At 37.9% G+C, this 25848-nt stretch overlaps 1 protein-coding gene across 3 annotated transcripts in view; it reads left to right on the top strand.

The window, feature by feature from the left end:
* The first annotated feature begins 3649 nt into the window (after nt 1–3649).
* The window catches only part of LOC122277377 (vacuolar protein sorting-associated protein 54, chloroplastic), a 33379-nt gene continuing 11180 nt past the window's right edge, over nt 3650–25848 (top strand). Inside the window, exons 1-13 of one of the 3 annotated variants that reach the window (XM_043087344.1) lie at nt 3650–4862; nt 5843–5905; nt 7602–7681; nt 16268–16385; nt 17180–17257; nt 18601–18757; nt 18852–18940; nt 21318–21568; nt 22428–22599; nt 22691–22774; nt 22867–23288; nt 23580–23733; nt 23968–24049. In XM_043087344.1, coding sequence (XP_042943278.1) covers nt 4080–4862; nt 5843–5905; nt 7602–7681; nt 16268–16385; nt 17180–17257; nt 18601–18757; nt 18852–18940; nt 21318–21568; nt 22428–22599; nt 22691–22774; nt 22867–23288; nt 23580–23733; nt 23968–24049 — 2533 coding nt within the window. In that variant the 5' untranslated portion in view covers nt 3650–4079. The remainder of the gene's footprint in view (nt 4863–5842; nt 5906–7601; nt 7682–16267; nt 16386–17179; nt 17258–18600; nt 18758–18851; nt 18941–21317; nt 21569–22427; nt 22600–22690; nt 22775–22866; nt 23289–23579; nt 23734–23967; nt 24050–25848) is intronic. The other 2 variants (XM_043087342.1, XM_043087343.1) reach the window with 2 other exon arrangements.

Raw genomic sequence — 25848 nt, 5'->3', positions numbered from 1 at the left:
ATATTTCATAAAAATGGTTTTCTTTTGTAAAACATTTCCCCACACCTCGTCCATTCATTTCCTAAAGAGTTAGAGCACACATATATTTTCTTATCACTTTCCTTTGCCCGGCACACACTGTTACGCCCTGCGTGTGAGGGTTAGTGGTCTTCCTTTGGAGCTAGATTCTGCCTGTGGCCACAAGTTGGGAATCCCTTTCAGTCAGAGGGCAGCAATGGATGGACTACTAGTACTACTTACCTAACATTGCAATCTGCCCATTCATTTGGTACTGTCATTCATTCATATGGCCATGATGTATTTTCATACATTAAGGTTGTACTTGAATGTTGAACCGAGTTGAAATGAATTGAGTTCTTTATAAATAATAGTGAGTTAAGAGGGTAGAGTGAATTTTGTAAAGCCCACTTAAGATGAGTTTAGATGTGTTTGGATGTTAAGATGAGTTTAAAGATATTGATAGGAAGTTGAAAAAGGTTGTTCCCACGTATAAAGAGGTGCTAAGTTGAAAAATATTGTGGGTTCCACATGTAAAGAGATTTTGAGTTGAGATGAGTTTAGTAATTTGAGAATTGAGTGTTTGGATGTTAGACTCAGTTTAAAATTAGACTGAACTGAGTTGATCTCAGTTGAGTCTAACAACCAGCATTCATTCATTTAGTCATTTCTTTCATTCCTTTCCTTTTTATTCTTTCAGTCAATTCATTCATAAACGTCAGTTAAAAGCACGAGCTTAAACATCATCTTTCAAGGCATTATTTAAAATATCAGTTCATGGCATCCTTAAAGCATCAATTCATTGGAACATTTAAAACACTTTCTTCGTATTATTTAAAGAATCGCTTAAAGAACAAGGCATAAGCCTCACATTTCATTTCATGAAAATAAATACAACACATACTACGTATAACATCTATTCACATGCATACAATTATTACTTGGGGTGCATAAATAGGTGTTGCCAAGAAAGGCCATTACATTCGTATAGTTTTAAATGTTATACTTAGCATACTTTCGTAAAGTATCGTTCATGTCATTTCGTAAAGTATCGTAAAGGAAAAACATTTCATTTTCATTTTATATCATTTTAAAAAACTCTAGAAGAGTATGAACATAATACTTACGTAGACTCCATGCTATACTCATTTCATGCAATCCATTCATATACGTGTCGGATGGAAACCATTGTCAGGATAACTCGTACATTACTCAACGTCCAGTAAGGCTAGTGGTGTTAGAAGCCACTACCTTGGGCGGTAACTGCTCCATCGTGGTCATTGCCATGAACTTGGAACAAGGCTACTTTAGAAGGTCGAATCTAGGGTTTCTCGACTAGATCTAGGCTTTGGCGTGTGGATCTACGCTTTGTGAGGTGGCTAAAGTCATGAGGTGGTTGAGAAGTGGGGCTAAGGCCATGAGTGGTAGTGGAAGGCCGTGCATAGTGACTTTTCATAGTGGTTGGAGTTGTTTGGGCATGCGGGTTGATGGATCTAGAATGGGTGGCCATGGGGATGCTCATGGTGGCCTTGTGGTGGCAGTGAGGGGTGAAGCACGATGAATCTAAGCTGTGTACAATGGATCTGAAATGGAGAAGGGGAGCTGCTTGAAGGGAAGGCCAGATCAGGGGCATGGACAGTTGAGGGAGGAAGAGGGTGGCCAGGGGGTGCTTGTGATGCTGTCGAAGTGGTGGGGCTACGGCGGTGTTGGCCATGCGACGTGGAGAACTCGTGTAGAGAAGTGGCGCGTGTGAGGGAGGGAAGAGCTAAGGGGCTTCGACTGGGCATGAGGGTGGCTAGGGGTGGTTGCTAATGAAAGGGCAAGCTACCAGCAGGGCTGGGGGCTAGCGTACAATGGAGACATCGTGGTTGAAGGGGTAAATCTGTGTGAAACCCATTTCGAGAGAGGAGAACTGCGGGAGAGGGAGAGGGGCTGTGGTGGCTTGGGTCTAATAGTTAGGTAGTCGCTGGAAAAAGGGAAGCTAGTCGTGGTGGTTGGTGACGAGCTGCAACAATGCTAATGTGGTTGGGAGAGAGAATCAGGTGACGGGAGGGGGAGGCCATCGGGTGAGCTAAAGGGAGGGAGAAGAGAAAGAGAAAGTGGGGGAATGAGGGGCTAGGGTTTCCCTTTTAGGTATTTAATCCTAACCCTTCATCTAGTATCCCTAACCTAGATCCAATGGTGATGATTTAAATATTGATTTAACTAAATACATTGAGAAGAATTAAGATAGAATATTATATCATAAATTTAAAATCAATTTTAGTTTATAAAATAATATTCTTTCATCATTAAATAAATTTTGACGTTTTACTAAATATCTTTTAAGAGAATAAAACTATCTAATTAATTAGAGTTTTTAACATAATTAAAATTTCATAATATTTTTAAATAACTAAAATCATTTAGATAAAATGTTTGTTTACAATTATTATATTTTTGGAGCTCTAAAAAATATTATAATTGTCTTACTTAAAATCAAGCTTGATCCAATAATACTAGAAATACTCCATATAAATATTTTCATAACATTTAAAATATACAAGGGCTTTAAAATATTAGACTCGCTTTAGAAATTACTTGATATATCTAAAAACACGCAATTAAAGATCAACACATAGAGCGAGACTCTGACCATTAGAGAGAAAAATGAGTGGGTTGTTATAGGTGGAGAGCTTAAGTAGAGAAGATAGGGAAAAAGAAGGGAGAGGGGGAAGAGGAGACGAGAGAGTTAGGGCTCGTTTAAATACTTAGATATATCATAATATCTGTGAATAGTAATGAAATATTAATATGGTTTATTGAGTTTTGTGAAAAGAGAGAAAAAAATTGAATAAAAATATTATAAATTTAAAAAATTGTTTGAATATAATTTTTGAATATTAGTTTTGTTTTAAAATTTGAAAAAAGTTGAATTATTTTTTGTGTTTCGTTTGAGAGTTTGAGAAAACTGTAATGATTAGTTAATGATTAGTTAATGATTAGATGAAAAAGTTAAAAATTTAAAATTGAGAATGTTTTCATATTTGAGTATGTTTGGAAATGAAAAATCTAGATATACATGAAAATATCTTAAAATACTTGAAAATACTTATATTCCCAAATGCATCCTTAGTACTTGTTTGGCTCGAGTGATTTTCATTATGCTCTTTAGTGATTTTCCCTCTGTGATTTTCTATTTTTCCAAATTTTGTCAAACATACCAACTATAAAAAATTTCACTCTTGGCCTAAATTTTGGTCACTTATTTAATTAAAATAATATTAAAAACTAAAAAAATACCAAATATTTAAAAAAGAACTCTAATGACCCATGGCTACCACAAGGTGGAGCCCACAACTTTAATAAAACTTATAAATTTTATCTCAACTTTAGTACTATATATTATTTATAGTTCTTTTGAAGTTTATCACTCCAATCACAATGTCGTTCATTGCTATTTTTTACTAAAAAAATACTTGATATAAGGGTATCTACCACCTTCCCTACCCTTTCCGAAAAACAAATAGGTAAAAGCGAAGATTTACCAAACTGGAAACCTATAGCGACGACTAGCGGACGTATGAGACAGTCTTATTAGGGAGAGGAGAAAGAGAGATATCGCAAGATGGTGAGTGGAAAGTGAGAGGGAGCGAGGGGGTGATTACGTGCGTGCGTGCGTGCGTACCCTATTTCGATTTAGTAGAAATCCGAGCTGTCAGTTTATCATTGGAAGGTGGAATCAGTGCAAGGCTGGACTGCAACGCGTTACATTAGACCAAAGCAAATTGCCGTAATCCAACTGCGGAGTGTGCGTCTAGGCATAGGCATCATACTCTGTCAAATGCGGTAGTAGCTCCGGTCTGGTCACCGACTTGCCGTTCGCCATTGTTGTCTCTCTCCTTTCTCTCCATTTGTCTCCGTTATCTCTCTGTAGATCCAAATTCCCTTTTTCCATCGTCACAAACTGCCTGAGAGCACGATACTCACGTGGATCCATCAAGTTCTAGATCGCATTTCTTGAGGCTTGTTTCTCTAGGGTTTTTTGATCTCTCTTTGAAGTTTTTGATGCTCTAAGTCTAAATGCTTCTAAGATCTTGAATATGGATTCGCAGCCTTCCCAATCGGGAAGGTCCCCGCCAATTGAAGAATCTCCCACCCATGCCAGTAACGTCATCTCCTCCTCCTTGACGAAATCGAATTCAGATGCTAGTAGCCAGAGCTTTTCATCCATCCTCAACAACCCTCACGTGGGCAAATCAGATTGGTGGTGGTCCTCATCCTCCTCCACCAACGTCGCCCCTCCCGAGTTCGCGCCCTTGATCTCCTCATCCGACGTTTCACGATCCGATTTCCAGAGCTATTTGGCTTTGATTTCGGAGTCCTATCACCGATTCGAGGACATCCTAAACCACGCGAACAAAGAGAATGTGGATTTGGAGAACATCGGCGGCCAAGGCGAAGCTCTCGTCGCGTGCCTGCGAGAAGTTCCGGCCCTGTACTTCAAGGAGGATTTCGCGTTGGAGGACGGGGCCACGTTCCGCGCTGCGTGTCCGTTTTCAAACGTGACGGAGAACTTGGTGCTGCAGGAGAAGCTGTCGCACTACCTGGACGTGGTGGAGTTGCACCTAGTGAAGGAGATCTCTCTGCGGTCCAATTCCTTCTTTGAGGCTCAGGGGCAGCTGCAGGACTTGAATGTGAAGATCGTGGAAGGTTGTAGTCAGATTTTGGAGTTGAAGGAGACGATAAGGCTCTTGGATGTGGATTTGGTGGATTCCGCCAGGCAGATTCAGGACTTGAATGCCACAAGGAACAACTTGTTGGCTCTTCAGCAGAAATTAAGGCTTATATTATACGTCAACCAGGCTCTGTCGGCTCTTAAATTGGTACTCAGGGTTCTCTTTTTGCCACTTTAGAGAGAATTAAAATGCATAGCTTTCTTGTTTCCTTGCTTTCAGCTTTCATGGATGCACGTGTCTTGTTTTTAAACATGGGTAGATACAAATTTTACAAATTTTCTTATTGCTTCTTACTGAAGCATTTGCTACTTGCCACCATGAAAGTAGGAACTCAACACATAGAAGAGACCACCGGTCCAATTTTGTGCCGAATTCTGGTAAAACCGGCCATGAAGGAGCAACCATGAATATATTATACCTTCTTAATCATGTCGGTGCCTAATGGTAGGCACCAACACAGCCTTTTATCCCTGCGAATGATTAGAAGCATAATTTATTGTTGCTTATAAAAAAAAGCAGAAAAATTTATGTTGAGAATGAGTTTCTCAATGAACTACATCTAAAAACAGCACAGCACGAAAACTGGTGACTCCTTGTTTCTATCTGGAAAATATTAGAACAATGTGATTTTGAGTAGTTTAATGGTGCCCAGATTCAATTTCTTGAAATATGTTTAATGTTGTGGACCCTCAGTTATGCGTTTCTTTCCCATGTTCTACACATTTTACAAAATGATAGGTAGTACATTCATCTCCACCCACAATCTCCCTTAGAATTCGATCTACTGGCGCTTCTTTATGGAGTTTTCGTGTATGAACAATGCATTTATTCCACAGATAATCCTATATGACATATGGTCTGATACATATATATACACATGCACACACACGCTGATGATGAAATTACCGTGTCCTAACTTGATTTCCCTTTACTTATAAAAAAAGAAAAAAGATTTGTATCTTTGATGAATCAGGTAAAGATTCTTTCATTTGAATAATAGGCAGTAGTTTTATTGAAGGTTGGGTTATGCCTACATTTCTAGCAATATGATTTTATTTTACTTCACAAAAAAAGTTTTATTGGTGGTTGTAAATATGCTATAAATGATTTATTTTTCTGTCATACAGCTTGTTGCATCTGCAGATTGTGCTGGAGCTTTGGACATCACTGATGATTTGCAGCATTTGCTGGTATGCTCTCAATTTTATGTAATGCTTTTAGTTTTTTTTTGCCCCCCATATGGGATGTTCATTTTATATAACTTCAATTGATGTCCATTCTGAAGGTTGTAGGTGTATTATTTTTTTGTTGCCCCTTGTTTATCATAATGTTAATGATAATTATGGTCGACTTTTCTACTTCCATTTGTTCTGTCATTCCAATTGCTGGGAGTCCCAATTAACGTAAATAGACAGAGGAGGGAGGGTTTGTTACTAGTTCATAAGGGCCAAGAATTGGACCTTTTACCAATTGCATTGGACATATTGCTCTTTTTTTAATTCATGCATGAAACCTATATTCTGTAACACTTTATTCCAAGTTTCTGCTATTTGCTGTATCAAGTTCTTCATTATCAGAAACATCTAAACCTTATGGACTCATTTTGAAGAAACATCAAACATCATAACATCCTCAACAATGAGGATTATAAGATGGAGGGGTGGAAAGAAAAGGTTTTTTCTCAGGCTGGGCAGATAGCCCTAATCAAAACAAAGTGGCAATGAAGAACCCCAAAGCTCTGAGTTGCTTGATACAGGTAATAGCAGAAATGTAATACCACATATTGAGTATAAAAAGGAGGTGATTGGAACCATGCTTTGCTTGGGAAGGAGAAGTCCTTGCCTTTTATAAGGGTTCCAATTGACTCCAATTGTAACATGACTAATCTCTTTGGACCATGGGCCAATAGGTGTCTGAGACCTTTTTTCGGTCATTATAAAAGATATTAGAGCCTACCCTAGCCAGAAGTATGGGACATAAGCCGTGCCACCTATGATGGAATGGCTTGATCAAGCATTCCATCATAGGTGCATTGTAATGAACACCAACTACCCCACATACCCCATATTTGAACACATGTAGAAGATAGTTGGCCTGTGGGCTTAATTCAAAAGCCTACTCCAGATTTTGGAGCTTTAGGGCTCAGGGGTAACAGTATATATTTCAATTGGCGAGGGTTATTTTCTATTGAATTATGTCTGTGGACTTGAATCTTTCACAAGATTTTAACTTCCTAGATCAAGAATTAATTTTTTTTTATGGTCTCAAGTTGTGGCTGTGATGGAGGATCGTAATGCCATGTTTTTATGGAGCTTTCTACAACATGTTTAAGTAAATGAGTTACAGGTAAGTCTTTTTGGCCCTAGAGTTCTTAGGGTGGAAGGGTAGATATATCATTCATGGTTCAAATAGAGGTGGAAAAATTTGTATTGGCAGCTATGCCACTGAAGTTGAATGGCTATGTTGGAGGAATGTCTAGAGTTGGGGAAGACTGAAGTTGAAGAGCTGGGGGTTGAATTTGATTTTGATATCTATGAGTACACTGCATCTAATTTTTATTTGTAACTATTTCCCAATTAATAATGACCGCATTGCAACTTGAAAGAAACAAGAGCATTTAGAGGTATAAAAAAGAAGAACAAGTTACATCCCTATTTCCTCCTGTTGCATTTTAGTTTAGGTGGCTCTATTTAGGTTGATTCTCAGTTCTTTTAATCTTATTTTAGAATCTCTTATGCATTTGTTCTTCCCCACAATTGCTTTTAAGTGTCACTTGCTCTTTATGGTTAAAAATCAATAATACCTTTTGTCACATTGCTAGAAAGGAGACGAGAATCTATTGAACCACCACTCAGGTTTCTTATTGATTTTCTTTATGTTTGATAGGATGGGGATGAGCTTACAGGTTTACACTGCTTTCGTCACCTACGAGATAATGTAGCAGCTTCAATAGAGTCCATAAACAGGTACATTTTTGTAAAAATGGTAACACTTGTAGAAGAAACATGTACCCCTCTTTGCATTTGTTTTGGAGTTCCTCATTAACTCTTTGCTTCTCTCTATTATTTCTGAGCACTAGGGGGGTTTAATCATTCTCACTAGATGTAAGACAGTGCTGCATTTTCTTGGAGGACTTCTATTATTATTATTATTATTATTATTATTTGTTCTTTTATTTCCGCATTTCTTTTGGGGGATGCGAGTTAAAAATGTCTCATGGTGTCCTTTCCTAGTGGGTGTGAGTAAAAAGAGAAGGTTAGAAATAAAATTAGAGATTTGCACTTTAGAATCTGAAGATTGTAGCATGACAAGTGTGCTGGCAATTATACGAAGTATGGTGGACATAAATTGGTGCCTTCCTCATTTAAAGTTATCCTGGATTGATTAAAGAGGGGAAAGTAAAATAGTTTATTTGCCATAAAAGCAGAGTTGAATTAAATGGACCCCACTTGTGGAGTGTGATGTAATCTCCAAAATTACAGTGAAAGTAATTGATATACCTACGCTATATAATATGGGAGCCCTTGAATTACATTTTGTTTGGCATTTAGAAACTGTTTCTCTCTGTCAAACATCCAATTGATGGACTTGCTCTGCTATAAACTTTGGCCTTGTTTGGAATTTGAATCTTTGCCAATTTTCTTTTCTTGTTCTCACTTCTCTTGCCAAACATGGTTGGATTGTTTTTTTCTCTTGTTCAACATTACTCTGCATCTCTGGTTTCCTTGGGTATCAGAAATGACAACTAGGCCTATATTTTTTTTAATTGGCTCGTTTCCTTGGCCTGCATTAACCCACAAACAACAATGGACATAATGGATTCTCTATCCACTGTAGCATTCATCGTCCTACTTACTACTGGAAAGAAAGTCATAGTGAAACTTAGGAACCAGAGTCTTGTCACCATTCACCTCACTGGCCACCACATCTCATTTTTTTTAAACTCCCTTTCCAACTGATCTCTTATCCGCATCAATAAATGGGAATGAAAGGCCATCCAATTTTGGTCACCATGAAAATTGTTCAGAATACAGGCTCTTGTAGAATTATATCATGTTCTCCCTTATCTTTGTAGATTCAAAAACTATAGACCCTTAATAACTAAAGAATCCACTAAATAATTTCTTTGATGAGAATTTGCCACCTAGGGAAAAAATTTAGTGTTTTTATTCCCCTCTGAACCACAAGACCCTTGACCTCTACCTCTAACCCACGTCAAAGAAGATAGACCTTTCCAACTCCTTAGGACTGATATTTATTTGGCAGACATATGGTGCTAAATTTGGGCCAAATTGGAGTATGACCGCTCATTTCAACATCTGGGTTAAGTTCAGTAACTGTGCTTACGCAGATATTAGTCTTTGGTTGAACTTAGGTTGAGATTTTATATATGAAATGTGGGCTTGGGCTCACCTCAAACGGGCTCAAAGTGGCCTAGATCCTATTGGTTGTTGCTTTGCTATTCTTTGCTGCCCTTTTGGTAGACAGACTTGATCAATTCTAATGATCTTGTCTTGTTTAGGTTTTTAAACGTCTGTTTATTACTTACATAAAAAAAAAAGTCTCGGTTATGTGAGATTTGACATAAAAATTGGCTTGAAGGAATTGTAAGGGGTTGGAACTATCAAACAGAAAACTTCGGCGGAAGGCTTGGTCAAGACATACACAGAGGTTGTCCTGACTCCATGCCTTGTTTTTGCCATTGAAGAAGTCCATTGCAGGCTAGATAAAGCACCAAGAAGAAATGGGTAGTTGTCTTAGAGCTCTAAGAGAAATATGGACATTTCAAAGCAGCAAGGTGTTACATTTAAGGAGACGTGTCAGACATGGTAGTCTAATGTGCTGCCAGCCAACAAAACATATGGAAGAAGGGAGGGGATGCTCTGCTTAATGTCATGGTGCAGAGCAGATGACTTTAGATAGCCTAAAAAAGTAGATGATGCATTTGAGGGAGATGGTTAGTGGCTTTATTTGAAAGGTAAACAAGGGTATGGGGCTGGTGGGCTGTGGATTAGGCTCGGGAGCAAATGAAAGAAGGAATCATGGGCCTTGGATCTCACGGGCTGAAAAAGGTTAGATGAAAGGCCATTTGGTTTCAGGCCATCCAACCTAGTGTTGGAGGGTAAAAAAAAAAAAAACCTTGTTCCATTCCTTCAAAGTCAGGTCTTCCTCCACAATCACGAAATTGAAATTGGAGCCGATGAATCATCAGACGGGGACAGCACAAAAAGGATCGACGAAGGATGACATCTTGGCCTATACATAGTGGTGGTGATGGCACCAGCAATAACCGAGGAAGTTGTACTTGTTTTTGAGGTATAAATTGTAGATGAAATCGAGGCCAATGACAATGAGAACTCACTTGTGTCTCCTTAGAATGGGTTGAAACTTCCATTAGAAGAAGGCTTTAGGGGTAAGGCTTCTAATGAAGACGTGGATTGTGATGTGGTCATAGCAGGGGTTGAAACTTCCATGGGTGCAATGGTTATGTATGATTTTGATGGCGGCTGAAAGGGAGCACTGGTAGGTGTTGAGTCCTGAGCTAGAGAAGGAAGATGGTCCATTATTACTTTAGTCAAGTCCCATGGACGAGGAATTCTTGGAGGCACCTACCCCTTTGAATTTCTTACACCCTAGTGATAGCCAAACTTCGAAATGGGTCCTCCACAAAGAAAAGGAGATTTAACACTATGCTAGGATTGCATGTAGTGGTTTCAAAGACCATTTGGAAACACATTATCTGAATCTTATTCAAAAGTGACTTCCTAGATTGTGTTAAGAACATTTTCCTTCCTTCTTGATTGTGGACTTATACAGGAAGGCCCATGGTACTTCTTCAAATTTGAGAATCGGTGGTTGAAATTAGAGGGCTTCATTGATAGGGTCAAACAATGGTGGACTTTTGATCAATTCCAAGGAAATCCAAGATCATGGCATGCAAACTGAAGGCACTGAAGAAAGACTTAAGAGCTGGAATGAACAAGTTTTTGGCAATGTGGAAGCTTAGAAGAACTCACTCTTGGAGGAACTTAAGGGATTGGAGGGTGTGGTGGAGGAAAGGGAACTGATAGAAGTGGAAAGGGTTCGTAAAACTCAAGCATCTGTGGAACTTCAGAGGCTTTCTCTTTTGGAAGAGATAAACTTGGATACAAAAATCAAGAGCCTTTTGGTTGAAGGAGGGGGATAAATGTACCAAGTTCTTCCACCAAGTGGCTAATTTGCACAGGAGGAACAACCTGAGATTGCAGACCTCTAACCAACCTGAGATCACAGATCACAGATCATATTGTCAACTACTATGAAGATTTGCTTTTAGAACAATTTTCTTGGCAACCAAACCTAAATGGACTTACTTTTGATGCTATCAACTCACAAGAGGTAGGATGGCTCGAAAGGCCTTTTGAAAAGATGGAGGTTTGAAAATTGTTTAAAAGTATGGCAGGTGATAAAGCCCCAAGTCTGGATGGATGGCTTCTCTATGGCCTTTTTTTTCAGAATTTTTGGGAAATGATCAAAGGTGATATCATGGGGTTTTTTTTTTTGAAGAATTCCATGAAAATGGAAGGTTTGAAAAAAGCCCCAATGCAACCTTCATTGCTCTCATTCCAAAAAAACCTGGTGTGGTTAAGGATTATTGCCCCATTAGCTTGGTTAGTGGGACGTACAGAATCATCTCAAAAGTCTTGGTGAATGGGTTAAGCATGGTGGTGGAGAAGTTAATATCAAAGCCCCAAAGTGCCTTTGTAAAGGGAGGCAAATACTTGATTCATTACTTATTGCCTATGAATGCTTGGATAGTAAACTCAAGTTGGGGAGTTAGGGCTTCTTTGCAAACTAGATATGGAAATGGTTTATGATCAAGTCAATTGGAGCTTCTTACTATTATGCTCGACAGATGTATTTTGGGGTGAAACGGTGCTCATGGATCAAACATTGCATCTCAATTGCAAGTTTCTCTATCCCTATTGCTATTTGGTTTCATAATGCTAGCATTTAGCAAAATGATCTTAGGTGTTGTGGAGGGTGGTTTCTTATTTGACGTCTCAGTAGGGGAGGCAAATACTGGTTCTCTCAATATATCTCATTTCTTATTCGCTGGCAATACCCTAAAATTTTGTGAGGCCAGCCATGACCATATTCGAGTCTTAAGGGCTCTTTTTCTATGCTTCAAAGCTGATTCAAGATTGAAGGGGAACTTGTTTAAATTGGATGTAGTTTTGGTGGGGCATGTTCAAAATGTGGAAAGTATGGCTTTCATCCAGTGATCCAAGATATCTCATTTGCCAATGAAATATCTTGGCCTCCCATTGGGTGTTCCATACAAATTGATATCAATTTGGAATGATGTGCTAGGAAAAATGGAGCGGAAACTCGCTAGTTGGAAGATGATGTACTTTTCCGAAGGTGATAGTGTCACACTTATTAAAAGTACCCTATCCACTTTACCAATCTTTATGTTATCAATTTTCCACTTCCCTCCAAGGTGGCTCACCATATGGAGAAACTTCAGCAGGATTTCCTATGGGGGGAATGAATGATGTATAAAAATATCCTATGGACAAGATTTGTACACCCCTTTCTTGTGGTGGGTTGGGACTTAGAAAGTTGATTATTTTCAATAAGGCCTTGCTTGGGAAATGGTTGTGGTGGTACCACCAAGGAAGATATGATTGTGGTTGATGCTAAATTTGGGAGCACTTGGGGAGGTTGGATTTCTAATGAAGTGTGTGGATCGTATGGAAATTTATAAGGAAAGGCTGGGAGGATTTCATTCGTAATTTCAGATTTGTGGTGGGGCATGGTACTAGTGTCAGGTTTTGGGTTGATGTTTGGTGCAGAGACATTGCTTTAAAGGAGGTTTATCCTTCTCTCTTCAAAATTGCATTGCATAAGGAAGCTTCTGTTGCTGATTTTATGATTTCCTTGAATGACCTGCTGCAGTGGAATGTATCATTTATCAGAGCAGTTCAAGACTGGGAAGTGAAACATTTCTGATTTTTACAGCATCTTGTATGCTTTGAATTTGGACTGGTATGGAGGAGAAACTGCTTGGGATGCATCCAGGGAACAATAATTTCACAGTGAGATTTTTATATAATGTTATGTTTTCTCATCCTTCCATTGTCTTCCCTTGGAAGCACATTTGGAAAAGCAAAGTGCCTCTAAAAGTTGCTTTCTTTGGTTGGCTGGTCTCATGGAAAAATCTGACCATAGACAAGTTGAGGAAGTGTGGTTTTTTCATAATGGATTGGTGCTTTATGTGTAAACGGAATGACAAATCAATGGATCATCTTCTTCTCCACAGTGATGTGGCAAAGGCTCTATGGGATGAAATTTTTATAAGGCTGGACATTGCTTGGGTGATGCCTAAGAGAGTGGTCATTTGGCTTGTTGGAGTGGAATACGGGAAAATCGCCAAATATCAGTTGTTTGGAAGATGGTGCCCTTGTCTTATGTGGTGTATATGGAATGAGAGGAATGGAAGATGTTTTGAAAATAGAGAATGATCATTGGGTGGGATTAGAGACTTATTTTTGCAATCTTTGTTAGTTTGGGCTAAGGCTATTGTATTTGAGGGGGATAGTTTTTATGACTTGTATGTTTCTTTTTTGTCTATAGTTTGTAATTAGGAATTTCTCTATTGTATACTACTTGTGTACTCGGGCTATGCCTAATTATGACGATCAATAAATTTTATTAATTATAAAAAAATTTCATTTGGTAAAATGGGCCATAGCCTGTTCCCCAACTTCATAAGAAGGTTTGGATATCCGAAATTTGAAAAATTTCAAGAAGGCATTGCTGGGCAAATGGCTATAGAGATATCACCAAGAAGGGGGGAGCTTCGTGGAGAACCATCATAGATTCAAAGTACGGTAGAGCATGGGGTGGTTGGTACTTGAATAAGGTGAGTGGACCATATGGGGTGGGGCTTTGGAAGCACATTAGAAGAGAATGGACACATACTTTAGTTATACCCGCTTTGAGATGGGTGATGTGTCTAGAATCAAATTTTGGCTTGACATATGGTGTGGCGAAAGGGTACTCAAGGAAGCTTATTTAGAATTCTATGGCCTAGCAAGAATGAAGGAAGCCTTGATTGCAAGCCTTCTGGATCAATCCAACGGCACTCCTCAATGGAATGCCACATTTTTTAGAGCCACACAAAATTGGGAAGTCGACGCTTTCTCCAAATTCTATAACCAAGTATACTGTATTCCTATGAGGGGGGAGTTGAAGATAAATTTTTTTGGTGCCCCTTGGTGTAAGGAAAATTCACCATCCTCTCCTACCAATCCATGAATACACAAAATGCAAATTTATCTCGTGGAAGAGTATTTGGAAGACAAAGGCCCCCCTAAAGGCAACCTTTTTTATATGGATGTCTTCCTTGGGGAAGATCCTCACAACAGACAACTTAAGGAAACACCGAATCATAGTTTTGGATTGGTGTTGTTTGTGCAAAAAGAGTGGGCAGTCAGTTGCTAATCTACTAATACTTTTTGAGATTGCCCAACCTTGTGGAATGACATCTTTGCTAGGGTAGGTGTAGCTTGGGTGATGCCAAGAAGGGTGATCAATTTCTTAGCTTCATGGAAAGTCCTTCAAGGCACTTCTCAGATTGCCGCAATTTGGAAGATGGCTTTGATTTGCCTATGGTACTATCTTTCAAGGGAGAGGAGCGAGAGAAATGAAGATCATGAGCATTTAATGGATGAGATTAGAACTTTCTTTATTAATACCTTGTGCCATTGGTACTTATAAAAAAAAATACCTTGTGCCATTGGTTGATTGTAATTAATTTTAATGGCATGAACTTTCACGAATTTCTTGTATCAGTGGAACATCTCACCTAGGCGTTGCTCTTGTATATCTCTCATGTACTTGGGCTCTTGCCTATCCTTATTATCAATACAACCTTGTTTACTGATAAAGAAAAAAGTATCTCTGTTTATTGATTAGTCAAGAGTTTACCGACAACAGCCATTGGTACCCAAAAATTAGTTCAATCACATGGAATTAAGTCTTAAGACCATGATTGTTCCTCTATGTTGTATTCTACAACTATTTTCTAGGGGTGCTACCCACAGATGTGGGGGCGGGGGCACCCCTTCCCCACACCCCGCCCCCGCATATACGGAAGATGAAAATTTCATCGGCCCCGCCCCCGCCTCACGGGGACGGGGTGAACACCCCATACGCCCGCCCCCACTTCAAGAATCCCATATTTCAATGGGCTTAAAAAAAAATTTTGTGTCTAAAAATATTTTTAGACCCAAATTTTTATATAATTAAATTGTAAATTAAAACTTATATATATAATAATAATTTAAAAACTAATAACATAAAAATTATGTTACTAATTTTTAAATTTGTTAGACTTGTTTACAAGAGTCACAAGAGAGTGAGACTTGTGCATCACAAGATTGCATATGCCATGGGCACCTTAGGCCTCCTTTATATAGAACTCTAAGCCCATACAAGAGTCTTACTTGAGCAATGTGGGACTTAACAGAGTCTAACAAATTGTAATATATATTTATATATATATATATATACAATTTGTAAAATAAAATTATATATTTATAAATATAAATATAAAAAGCGGGGCGGGGGAAAAGCGGGGCGGGGTTGAGCCCTGCCCGCCCCCCGCCCCCGCTTAGTGTATTTCATGCGGGGTAGGGGACCCCGTCCCGGCATGTGTGGTGCGGGGTACCCCGTCCGCCCATGCGGAGGCGGGGTGGACGGGGGCGGGGTAGCGGGTGGCGGGCCCCTGCTGCCCAGAGGAAAATAAGAAAATTTTTATCAAAGTAGGCGGAGCTGTGGCAGGCAGGAGGTTGCATAGGCAGGGTGATGGTGGGCAGTAAGGGGTAGTGTAGGCGGAGTGGTGGAGCTAGCAGGAGAGTGGAGGTGGTTGCGTTGCTCTATAGTGGTCGACAAATCTGCTTGTTGGATTTGGAAATGAGGAAAGGGGAGAGAGTGGTCCAAAAAATGTTTATGCCTCTCGAGAGGGTATTTTGATATCCCGAAGGCTATTTTTCTTGTTGACCAACCTAATATTTTCTGTTGACTTCCATTTCCACTCCTAACCAACACGCGAAAAGCTGAAAATGTTTTACTGAAAACCTTTTCAGCCAAAACAAGCAGACTTAATTGACTTCTCTTTACTTTTTTGGGTTATACAAAGAAGGCAGGTTTTGGGATTTATGTCATCACCACATGGGCATTTTCAAATTAAGAATTTGGTATGCTTGCAGCAGTTATGTGCTGATTCGGGTGTTATGACTCTGTATTGGTTTATATAATGTTCCAATCAAATTTTTTTATGGACTAAATTTTGGTTTGTAGTGGTGTTATGTAAACTTACCTTCTGCATGCCATAATTTCATGAAATACCCATTTCTCTATTTGTTGGGTTTTTAATTGAACGGCTCCTTATTGTTTATAGTTATCATTAACTGGCTCTTTATCATTACCTGGCTTTGTGAACTTTAGGTTCAATGGAGTCGTACTGATCAGCCAGAAGTAACTGATTACATTTATTTTTGTAGCATTCTTTCAGCAGAATTTATGCGCGCTTCAATACATGATGCTGGAGATTCAGACGTTGTAATTTTGTCCCAAGTGAAAGCAAGGGCTTCCATTCCGACAAATGGAAAAGATGATGATGTAAGCTTAGTGACTTCATTTTGAGATTGAATGGTCTGGTTTCTCTAATTGGCTTGTTTAAAAGCACTTTTTCTTCCGTGCTAGAAATTATAATTTTCTGCACTATGCTGCTTTGTACAAAACGGAGGAAACTTGTGTGATTGCATGTGAGCCAACTTTATATGTTGGTACCTGAAACAGTTATATTTTAGGATGGCAACCAGTTTTAAAGACGATAATTTTTTGTTCTGACATTCTGACTACTCCCAGCTACAATATTTTTCTAATCAACAGTTTTATTTTTAGCACATTACATTTTAAAAAAAATTTATTTTTTGGCATATCTCCAATTGGGTTTATTATTTTTTATGTTCTCCTACAGCTTCTGCCCTTCCATTAATATTTCCCTTTCCGGGTAAACATAAATTTGGTTCATGTAGTGTTATTGGCACAATTGCAGAATAAAATATACTGGGCTTTTGTGGTGGCCTGAATACATGATTACTTTTACTGGTTTGGTTTAGCACCCAAATTGTGGCAATTCATGTCCTGGTTTTGACATGTATGGATTTGGACGTTGTAGAATTTTCATTCACTGTTTCCTTATCTATATGTTGCTTTTATATCAAATTTGTTATGAATTTATTTTTGTAATTTTAAAGGAAAAAGTTTGTACTTGTTTTCCTAATAAGTAATTTTTTTAGAATCTTATTTATAAAAAAAAAAAAGTAGTTTTATTTAGAATCTCATCATGTGACTTTTCAGGATTAATTTTTGATGCACTTTGTGAACTGATAACTAAATTGACATGTCAGCAGGTTAAGTTGGATGAAGAAGAGACCACTAATTTTCAAGATCGACTTCTTCCCATCATAATTGGATTGCTCAGAACTGTGAGTAATCTTCTCTAGTTGTCCTGAGATTGTGTTTAGACCGATGACCATATTACTTGAGCCTTTCTTTTTCTGTACATATATCATGTACCTTGATTTTGATAATAAATAAAAATTTTTGCTTAAGCTGTGAATTTGGTAATGTTTATGCTGTCCGACTCTTAAACATTCCTGTTACTCATGTGTAAGAGTCACTGCATTGTCAAGAAAGTAGAAAGTCTACGAGTGACCGATACTTTTCACGTAGCAGAGAAAATTCCACGACTCCTGTAATTAAGTTAATGCTTCCTAGATGGCGATGCTGGCTGTTATTAAGCCTACAAAAATTGTTTAATTTTCAACATGCCATATTCTTTAACAGGAGTTTTTCTATTTCTATCCTGGATGATGTGATCACTGGTGTCATTACTTTACCCATGGTCTTGAAGGATGTAAGTAATATGTAAGAGTTTGCTTGAAAAATTAGGAAATGAGATTTTTGGATTTTTATTTTTGATATTATACATACAAGATGAAGAATGTAGATACAAGAGAGCTTTGAAATGTTAAATATATTTTAGAATTGCAAATGTTTGCAGACTCTTAATTGAATTTAATGTGTGAATAGAAGCTTTTTAGGTTATTCAAAGTTTCTGAAGTTGGTTATATGCAAGAGAGCCTAATGATTTCCAGTTGAGGGTCTGGATATTACAAAATTAGCATTGTGTATCTTGTGTGTTGCTATTGAAGATTGCAAATATCTCTATATATTTGATCTATGTGACTTAGGAGTCAACACTTAAGTTTTGTATTTGTTTCAAACATGTTAGAGGATTATGGTAGAAAAATTATATACAAAAGGTGAAAAAACAATGAGTTTTTGGAAAAGAAGAAAGGTGATAAGACACAAGTTTTGTTAAAAACAATAATATATTCAGCGCAATCTTTGAAATTTTCTGCAATCGTGACTTCTGTATTATGATAAATGAATGAAGTTATGCACTTTGGTAAAAAGTTTGGTTTGATGAATGGGCTCGCTTAAATTATTTTGCAGAATTGTCTTGACATGCTAGGTTTGATGTATTCAGTTTATCATTTTGATCCAAACACCATTTGTTGGTCTATGTTTATGACCTGTGGTTCTAGGTGCTTTAAATGTAATCTTTTTACTGTCAACGCTGTTGATGGCATTGTTTACTAATCAAAAAAATGTTGTTGACGGAATTGTTATTAAAACCATTTACCCTGATCCACTGAACACTAATATTTATGCTGTTTTTCTGGTATTTTATTTAATTTACGTGTTGAAGTCAGACCTGGATTCAATTAGGGTAAACATCTCATGATATGGTGATCAATAACAGGCAAAGCTACCTTCTGTGTTGAGGATCTACCGAGACACGCTTACTGCTGATATGAAAACTGCTATTAAGACTGCAGTTGCAGAGCTGCTTCCCATCCTCCTCCTCCGGCCATTGGAGTCAGATTTCACCACTGGAGAACGAACAGCTGATTCTGATGGTGAGAAGTTTATTGCCACTCTTCTATACAGATACAATAAATTCTTTTGTGCTTGTTATCTGTTTGTTTCAGCCTTGATTGCGTGGTGACTCAGGTGGAGGTGCATCGCTTGCCAGCAAGTTGAGGAGCCTATCATCTGAAAGCTTTGTTCAACTTTTGAGTGCTATTTTCAAGATTGTACGGGTAATGTGTATTTGACTATACTTGGGTACTTTATATTCATTGAAGTTTAATTTTTTCTTTACTGAAACGAAATTAAAATGTTGAATGTTTCAGTTATAAAAGGCTTATTTCATAAGTTTTTGCTCTAGACCCAAACAAGAAATCCAACGCACAAGCTTGCTACTTCTAATTATTTGTGTAATAATCTGGATTGAAAATATGTGAATGGTGAGATCCCACATTTCCTTGGATGGAAAAGGTCTTACAGTATATATGAGGATTCTAAGGGTGCCAATTGTAATCTTGATTAGTCCTTTCAGAGTATATGTCCAAATGTGGCTTGAGCTTTCGTTGGTTCTTAACAATTTGTAATTTATTAACATCATGTAGTGTTTAACAAAGAGGCACAAGAATGGCATCAGGTGATAGCTTATATTTCGAAGATTTTTTTCCCTTGGAATAAAGCCCTGTGGCTCATTCATTTGAAAATGTTAACTGCTTGTGCCTATTGGATTATCTGGAAACTGATTCCATTCAACTGTGCCTAATTTGGGAAATGATATGGGGCCATGTGAATGAAAGGGAGAGCTTTTGGAGAATGGTAATAGACATGAAATATGCTAGTGTGTGAGGTGTTTGGCATTCCCACAAGCTTAATGATACTTCTGGAGTGTGGAAAAACATACGTTGGGGCTGAGGGGAGTTCTGTATTGGAAGATGGCCCAATGGTAAAGTTTTAGTGCATTTGGTGTGGAGCCCAACCTTTGAAGAGGGCCTTCCCTGTCTTTGTTCCACATGGCAAAGATAATGGACGGTTCAGTGGCTAACAATCTAGAGAATTCGAATGGCTCTAATATATGGGAAGTAAAATTTATTAGAGCAGCACATGATTGGGAGTTGGTCATGTTGGCCTCTTTCTATGCCAGATATATCTGTTTCGGGCAAGTGGAGGAAGAGAAGATGATATGTTGGGCCATATCTAAGCGGGTGTTGGATGTAAAGTCATTGGGTTGTGTACACATGAATGGCCTGCTTTCACATGGAAAAGCATTTGGATTAAAGCTCAAATGAGAGACAGCTTTTGGAGAATGGTAATAGACATGAAATATGCTAGTGTGTGAGGTGTTTGGCATTCCCACAAGCTTAATGATACTTCTGGAGTGTGGAAAAACATACGTTGGGGCTGAGGGGAGTTCTGTATTGGAAGATGGCCCAATGGTAAAGTTTTAGTACATTTGGTGTGGAGCCCAACCGTTGAAGAGGGCCTTCCCTGTCTTTGTTCCACATGGCAAAGATAATGGACGGCTCAGTGGCTAACAATCTAGAGAATTCGAATGGCTCTAATATATGGGAAGTAAAATTTATTAGAGCAGCACATGATTGGGAGTTGGTCATGTTGGCCTCTTTCTATGCCAGATATATCTGTTTCGGGCAAGTGGAGGAAGAGAAGATGATATGTTGGGCCATATCTAAGTGGGTGTTGGATGTAAAGTCATTGGGTTGTATACACATGAATGGCCTGCTTTCACATGGAAAAGCATTTGGATTAAAGCTCAAATGAGAGACAGCGTTTGTGTGGAAGGCTGCCGTAGGGAAAGCCCTCACATTGGACTGCACGAGGAACAACATATTGTAGTGATAAATCATTGTTACATGTGCATTAGGGATGGGGAAACTGTGGACCTCTTATCATTACATGCTCTATGGAAAGCTGTTTTTAGCCTCTCTAGAATGAGGTGGGTCATGCCACGATGGGTGGTGGACATTTTCCTTTGTTGGAAAGTTGACAGGGCAGCCTTCACAGTAAGATTCTGTGGAACATGTTTGGTCCTGATATGCCATTGTGTTGTATTTGGAAGAAGTGGAACAATTGATGCTTAGAGAATTGTGAGAAGAATGGAAGAGCTAAATGATGGTTTTTTTTTTTTGTCTTATATATCTTTTTAGTACTGGATGGCAGTATCTATAAACTTGTCTTGGATTTGTTTTTTAAAAGAAATCAAACTAGGTGTTTCTAATGTATACTCTCGGTTTACTTTATTAATAAAGATATAAAAAAAATTTAAGTAGAAAGGTAGTCTTTTTAAAAGGAAAAGGCTATACAAAAGCCCAAGGATATATCCCTACTAAAAATACACAAAAAGTTTCCCAAGTTTGGAAGGAGACTTGACTGAGAGAGAGAGAGGCCTTCACCAACTCATCAGCAGCATAATAAGGCTTCATAAGATGCTGAAATATAGCCTACGACAAACCCCATCATCTTTAGAGGCATATATTTTCTGCATAGATAAAATTCTTTTGAAAAATCAAGAAATTCATATAATGTTTCTCAACATCTCATATTTCCTATTTATATTTAAGTGATGTAATATGATTTCTTTTCTTCTAGTGAATGCAGACACATTTAGTGCGGGCTGCTGAAGTGAAAAAGGCCATTGAGTGGATCATGTCCAACATTGATGGTCACTATGCTGCCGATTCAGTTGCTGCTGCAATTGCGCTTGGTGCTGCAACTGCAGAAACACAAGACAGTGAGGGTCAGCGTGGTTCGCTTTTACCATTTTCACCTCAGAGAGCTGCTAAGGTTCCTTCACTTCAGGGAAAATCAAATGAGACCATAAGTCCCTCAAATATGTCGAGAAATTTCAGGTGGACCCTCTTCTGTTGGTTATGATTCTCTGATTACCTTTACATCTGATTAAACATCAGTTTGAAAGTTCTCGGAATGGGGTGCTTATGCTATGTGCTAATTTTTGTTTTCGCAAAACAAATATTTTATTAGGATTGTTTGAAAAGTAGTCATAATGGAAATGTACTGTTGAAAGAATAATTGGGTTACTAACCGGGGTGCATGGTGTGGTTGTGAGTTTGAGACTCATTGGGTATGTGTTTAACTTGCCAATAATTGTATTGATGATGCGATGCAGTCATAGTAAGTTGCATTAATGTTTGAGTGTTTTCTGTTTCCTTTTCTAGCCTGAGAGAAATGAAGCACTTGTGAACAACTCATTGCAAGGTCATATATTAAATGACAATGTAAAAATGCAGTGTTCCTATGACAAGTCTGGGAATCTGGTTGTGATCCCCATTTCATAGAGCGAAGATATAAGATACGTGGTTAGAGAAAATTACAGTTCACATGAAAGTGATAACCATCTTGTGTGATGGGGGTGCATTACACGGATCCAATGTTTAACCAGATTAAAGACATCCTTTCCGTATCAAACCATGAGAGCTGCCTTGTCATTGCACTGGTTTCTACATGACTGATGGCTACCTTGTCATAGTACAATACCCTTGTGGCAACTGGTGTGCGAGACCTTACAACATAGGCTTTGAACCCGGTTTCCAATTGGTCTTTTCAAGACCTTATTTCCAACCTAAATGGTTGTTATCTATCTTGGTGGCTCATTTATCAAGTGTTCAGTTTTCAAACCCTATCCCATCCTCGTATCAAAAGCTTTGCCAAATGAATATAACACTCTGAACCAATTTAATCCCCAAACAGGGCTGATGTATTGCGGGAGAACACAGAAGCTGTTTTTGCAGCTTGTGATGCTGCTCATGGAAGATGGGCAAAGCTCCTTGGTGTCCGTGCTCTTCTTCATCCTAAGTTGAGATTACAGGAGTTTTTAAGCATATACAACATCACCCAGGAGTTTATAACTGCTACAGAGAAGGTATTGGTGTACATCTTAATAGTATAATATAATTGAAAGATAAAACTCCTCTGTTTATATTTATGATGCTGTTCTATGCTAACATAAACAGATTGGTGGAAGGTTGGGATATAGCATACGTGGAACACTGCAGTCTCAGGCCAAAGCCTTTGTCGAATTCCAGCATGAATCTCGTGTTAGTTCTTGAACATGACTACTTGCATTAAGTTTTTTTATCTGGACTATATGTGTGCCATTGTTGGACTAAATATTTTGTTGATGTTGTAGATGGCAAAAATTAAGGCAGTGCTTGACCAAGAAACATGGGTGGAAGTCGATGTTCCTGATGAATTTCAGGCCATTGTCGCTTCATTTTTTGGTTCTGAAGAATTGGTTTCTGAGAACCCCCATCATGCTGAAAATAATGTGGAAACAAGCTCTAGTGAAGTGATCATAAACAATGATGGTTCACTCATTACAGATACTGGACCACTGAAATCTCAACAGAAAATTGATCAGACTAAGATTAGTGGAATATCTATTGAGAATTTGGAAGAAATGAAATCTATTCCTTTGGCTCAGGGCATTGAAAAAAATAAAGCTGATACCACAACTTATTCGGCTCATAATAACAATAGTAAAATGGAGCATGGAAAATCTACCTCTCATACTCTTATGTATAAAGGTGTTGGTTATCACATGGTAAACTGGTTAGTTTTCTTGTTTCTTTTTCTCTTTTATCTTCTTTACTTTTAACAGTAGTCCACATGTGGTTGATACTTGCAGTTTTATGCTTAGTTAGTTAGTGGCATCTATTTGTCTTTTATAGGGCTGTTGACTTACTGTGTTGTTCGCACTGTTTTATATTGCATGATAACTCACTTTTAGGTGAAATTGTTTGTTGATTTATAATATTGAGATCCTTGTCTTGTAACATTAATTTCACATAAAAACTTGCCATCATTATCAGTGATTTTGTTTCTTTATTTTTGGCCTTCCAGCGGCTTAATATTGCTGAAGATATTGTCGGAGTATACTGATATGAACAACTATTTGCCAGCATTATCTTCAGAAATTGTTCATCGTGTTGTTGAAATTTTAAAATTTTTCAATACAAGAACATGTCAGCTTGTTCTTGGTGCTGGTGCCATGCAGGTACTAATTTTGATCTGTATATAGCTGATTTATGCATTCTCAATTTTTTTTTCTTTGAATTTGACATTTGAGAACTCTGGTGACATTTGTAGATATTTAAATATGTTCATCCTTATTGGCTTCTTATAGTAAATAAATTATTGGATCTTCTTTCTAATATGTCTGATTCTTGGTTCTATTTTCTATGATGCTTTCAGTGTAACCCAATTTAATTGGCTCAAAATGGTATGGCAGGTGTCTGGTCTGAAGTCTATCACTTCTAAACACTTGGCCCTGGCGAGTCAAGTAATTGGTTTTACATATGCTACTATCCCCGGTAGGTGATGCTAAATTAAAATACTTCTCCTTTTGTGAAGCTTCTGCTAGTTTTATGGAAATTTGATCCAAATGAATTGAGCATAATTAAATCTTGTAACAAATAGTTTCTATTCCAGAGCGCCGTACAACTTGAACTCTACTCCACGCTTCTAGCCTTGATTTTGCCTGTATGCTTGTGTTTTCTTCTTTTTTTCTCTTTCTTTCTTTCTTTTTTCTTTTTTCTTTTTTTTTGCGCCCTTGGGGGGGGGGGGGGGGGTGGTCTTTTTAATTTGATGATGGCTCTTCTTAGCTCCTCTGAATCATATTAATATGTAAAAGCTAAAATATATTTTATTCCTTTAAATTTCAAAACATGCAGTTCTATCTTCTTGAACTTTTGAATGATGTCAATGTGACCCTTAGGATTAGTTAACCTTTGGCTATTAAATGCCCTAAATGTTGACCTTTTTCCGCTTCAAAAAATTTTGATTTTTCCGTTTTAAAAAATGTTGACATTGTAGCCTCTCCCTCAACCAAGGTCCCAGTCATATTTCTCCACAAAAATTGTAAGAAAGAAAGAAGGATTAAAAAAATGGTTTTGGACTTTCTTCATCTTTGAAATTGCTGACATAATTTCATTGCCTCAGATACATCCTAGTTCCTAACTTTGAATTTGTTTACAAATTGGCAAATTGGTCGTTTAACATTTAGAAGTTTTGAATTGATGGCAATTTGGCCCTTCTATCTGGATCTCTTTAACCATTAGGCCTGTTAGTGCCAAAAACGATGATGTTTTAGCTGCTTTTCAAAATTTCAATGCTTTTGTCGGTTTTGATCTCCAGCCCAGCTCCTCTCCCTCTCTTTCTCACTTGAAGCCTCGCTTTCTTCTTCCTCTTTTAGAAACTCACAAACACCACTTCAAAATTGTTTTAGTTTTCTGCTTTATCATCATCAGGTTTTTATAGGTAAAATAGTCATCATCATAATTATAATGACGAATCAAATATGTGGTAAATGAGATGCAAACATAAATGCATCTAATAGCAGCTTGGAGGGCCATGTACTTCACATTCCTCGCTACAAAAACATCAGCATTTCTTGTACTTAAAATTCCTGGGCCATATCCTGTAACCCACTCAATTGAGCATTTTGTTTCCCAGAAACCAAACAGAGAAAAAGCAAAAAGAAATCAATAATTCATAATTATAATCAACAGCTTAATTATATGACCTTCATGACTCATCTCTTGTATAACCAGATTGTACAGGAATAAATTCAAAGAAGTAATTAATTCATTTACGTCGATCTTGTGAACTCGACTTTGGTGAACTTGAAGACCAGATCATGGAAAGTGGGCTGCTCCATGTCCTTTTGGTGCCCACAATATGAAGCCACAAAATATCGGCATTTTTGCTCCATCCAGAGATGAAATATAAAACTGACAAAGCTAATAGGATCCTAATACAAAAGTGAAGCATAGGTTTATTTATGATTGGTTGATTCCTGTGGTGATAATGATGGTGATGATGATGGTGAAGCAACAAGCTGATTATAAGGCTAAAACCCAAAACATTGGGATGCGTCAAAATGATGACGTTTGACCAATAGTTAATGGATCTTGATTAAAGGATCACATATATAGCAATTAAAAGCTTCAAGGTGTTAGTTGCAAGTTTCGAAACTTTGAGGGACCAAATTGGTGGCAGCTTTAATGTTCAAGCGAGTAAAATGTAGTTTAGCCTATCCAAACAATTAAAATATAAAGTGTTGACATGGAACTTTGTGAGTCTATAGAGTTCTTATTTTTTCTTCAGTTAA

Source organism: Carya illinoinensis, chromosome 9 (genome assembly GCF_018687715.1).
Source record: "Carya illinoinensis cultivar Pawnee chromosome 9, C.illinoinensisPawnee_v1, whole genome shotgun sequence".
NCBI lineage: Eukaryota > Viridiplantae > Streptophyta > Magnoliopsida > Fagales > Juglandaceae > Carya > Carya illinoinensis.
The sequence above is the reverse complement of the archived record's forward strand: the minus strand, read 5'-3'. Positions and strand labels throughout refer to the sequence as shown.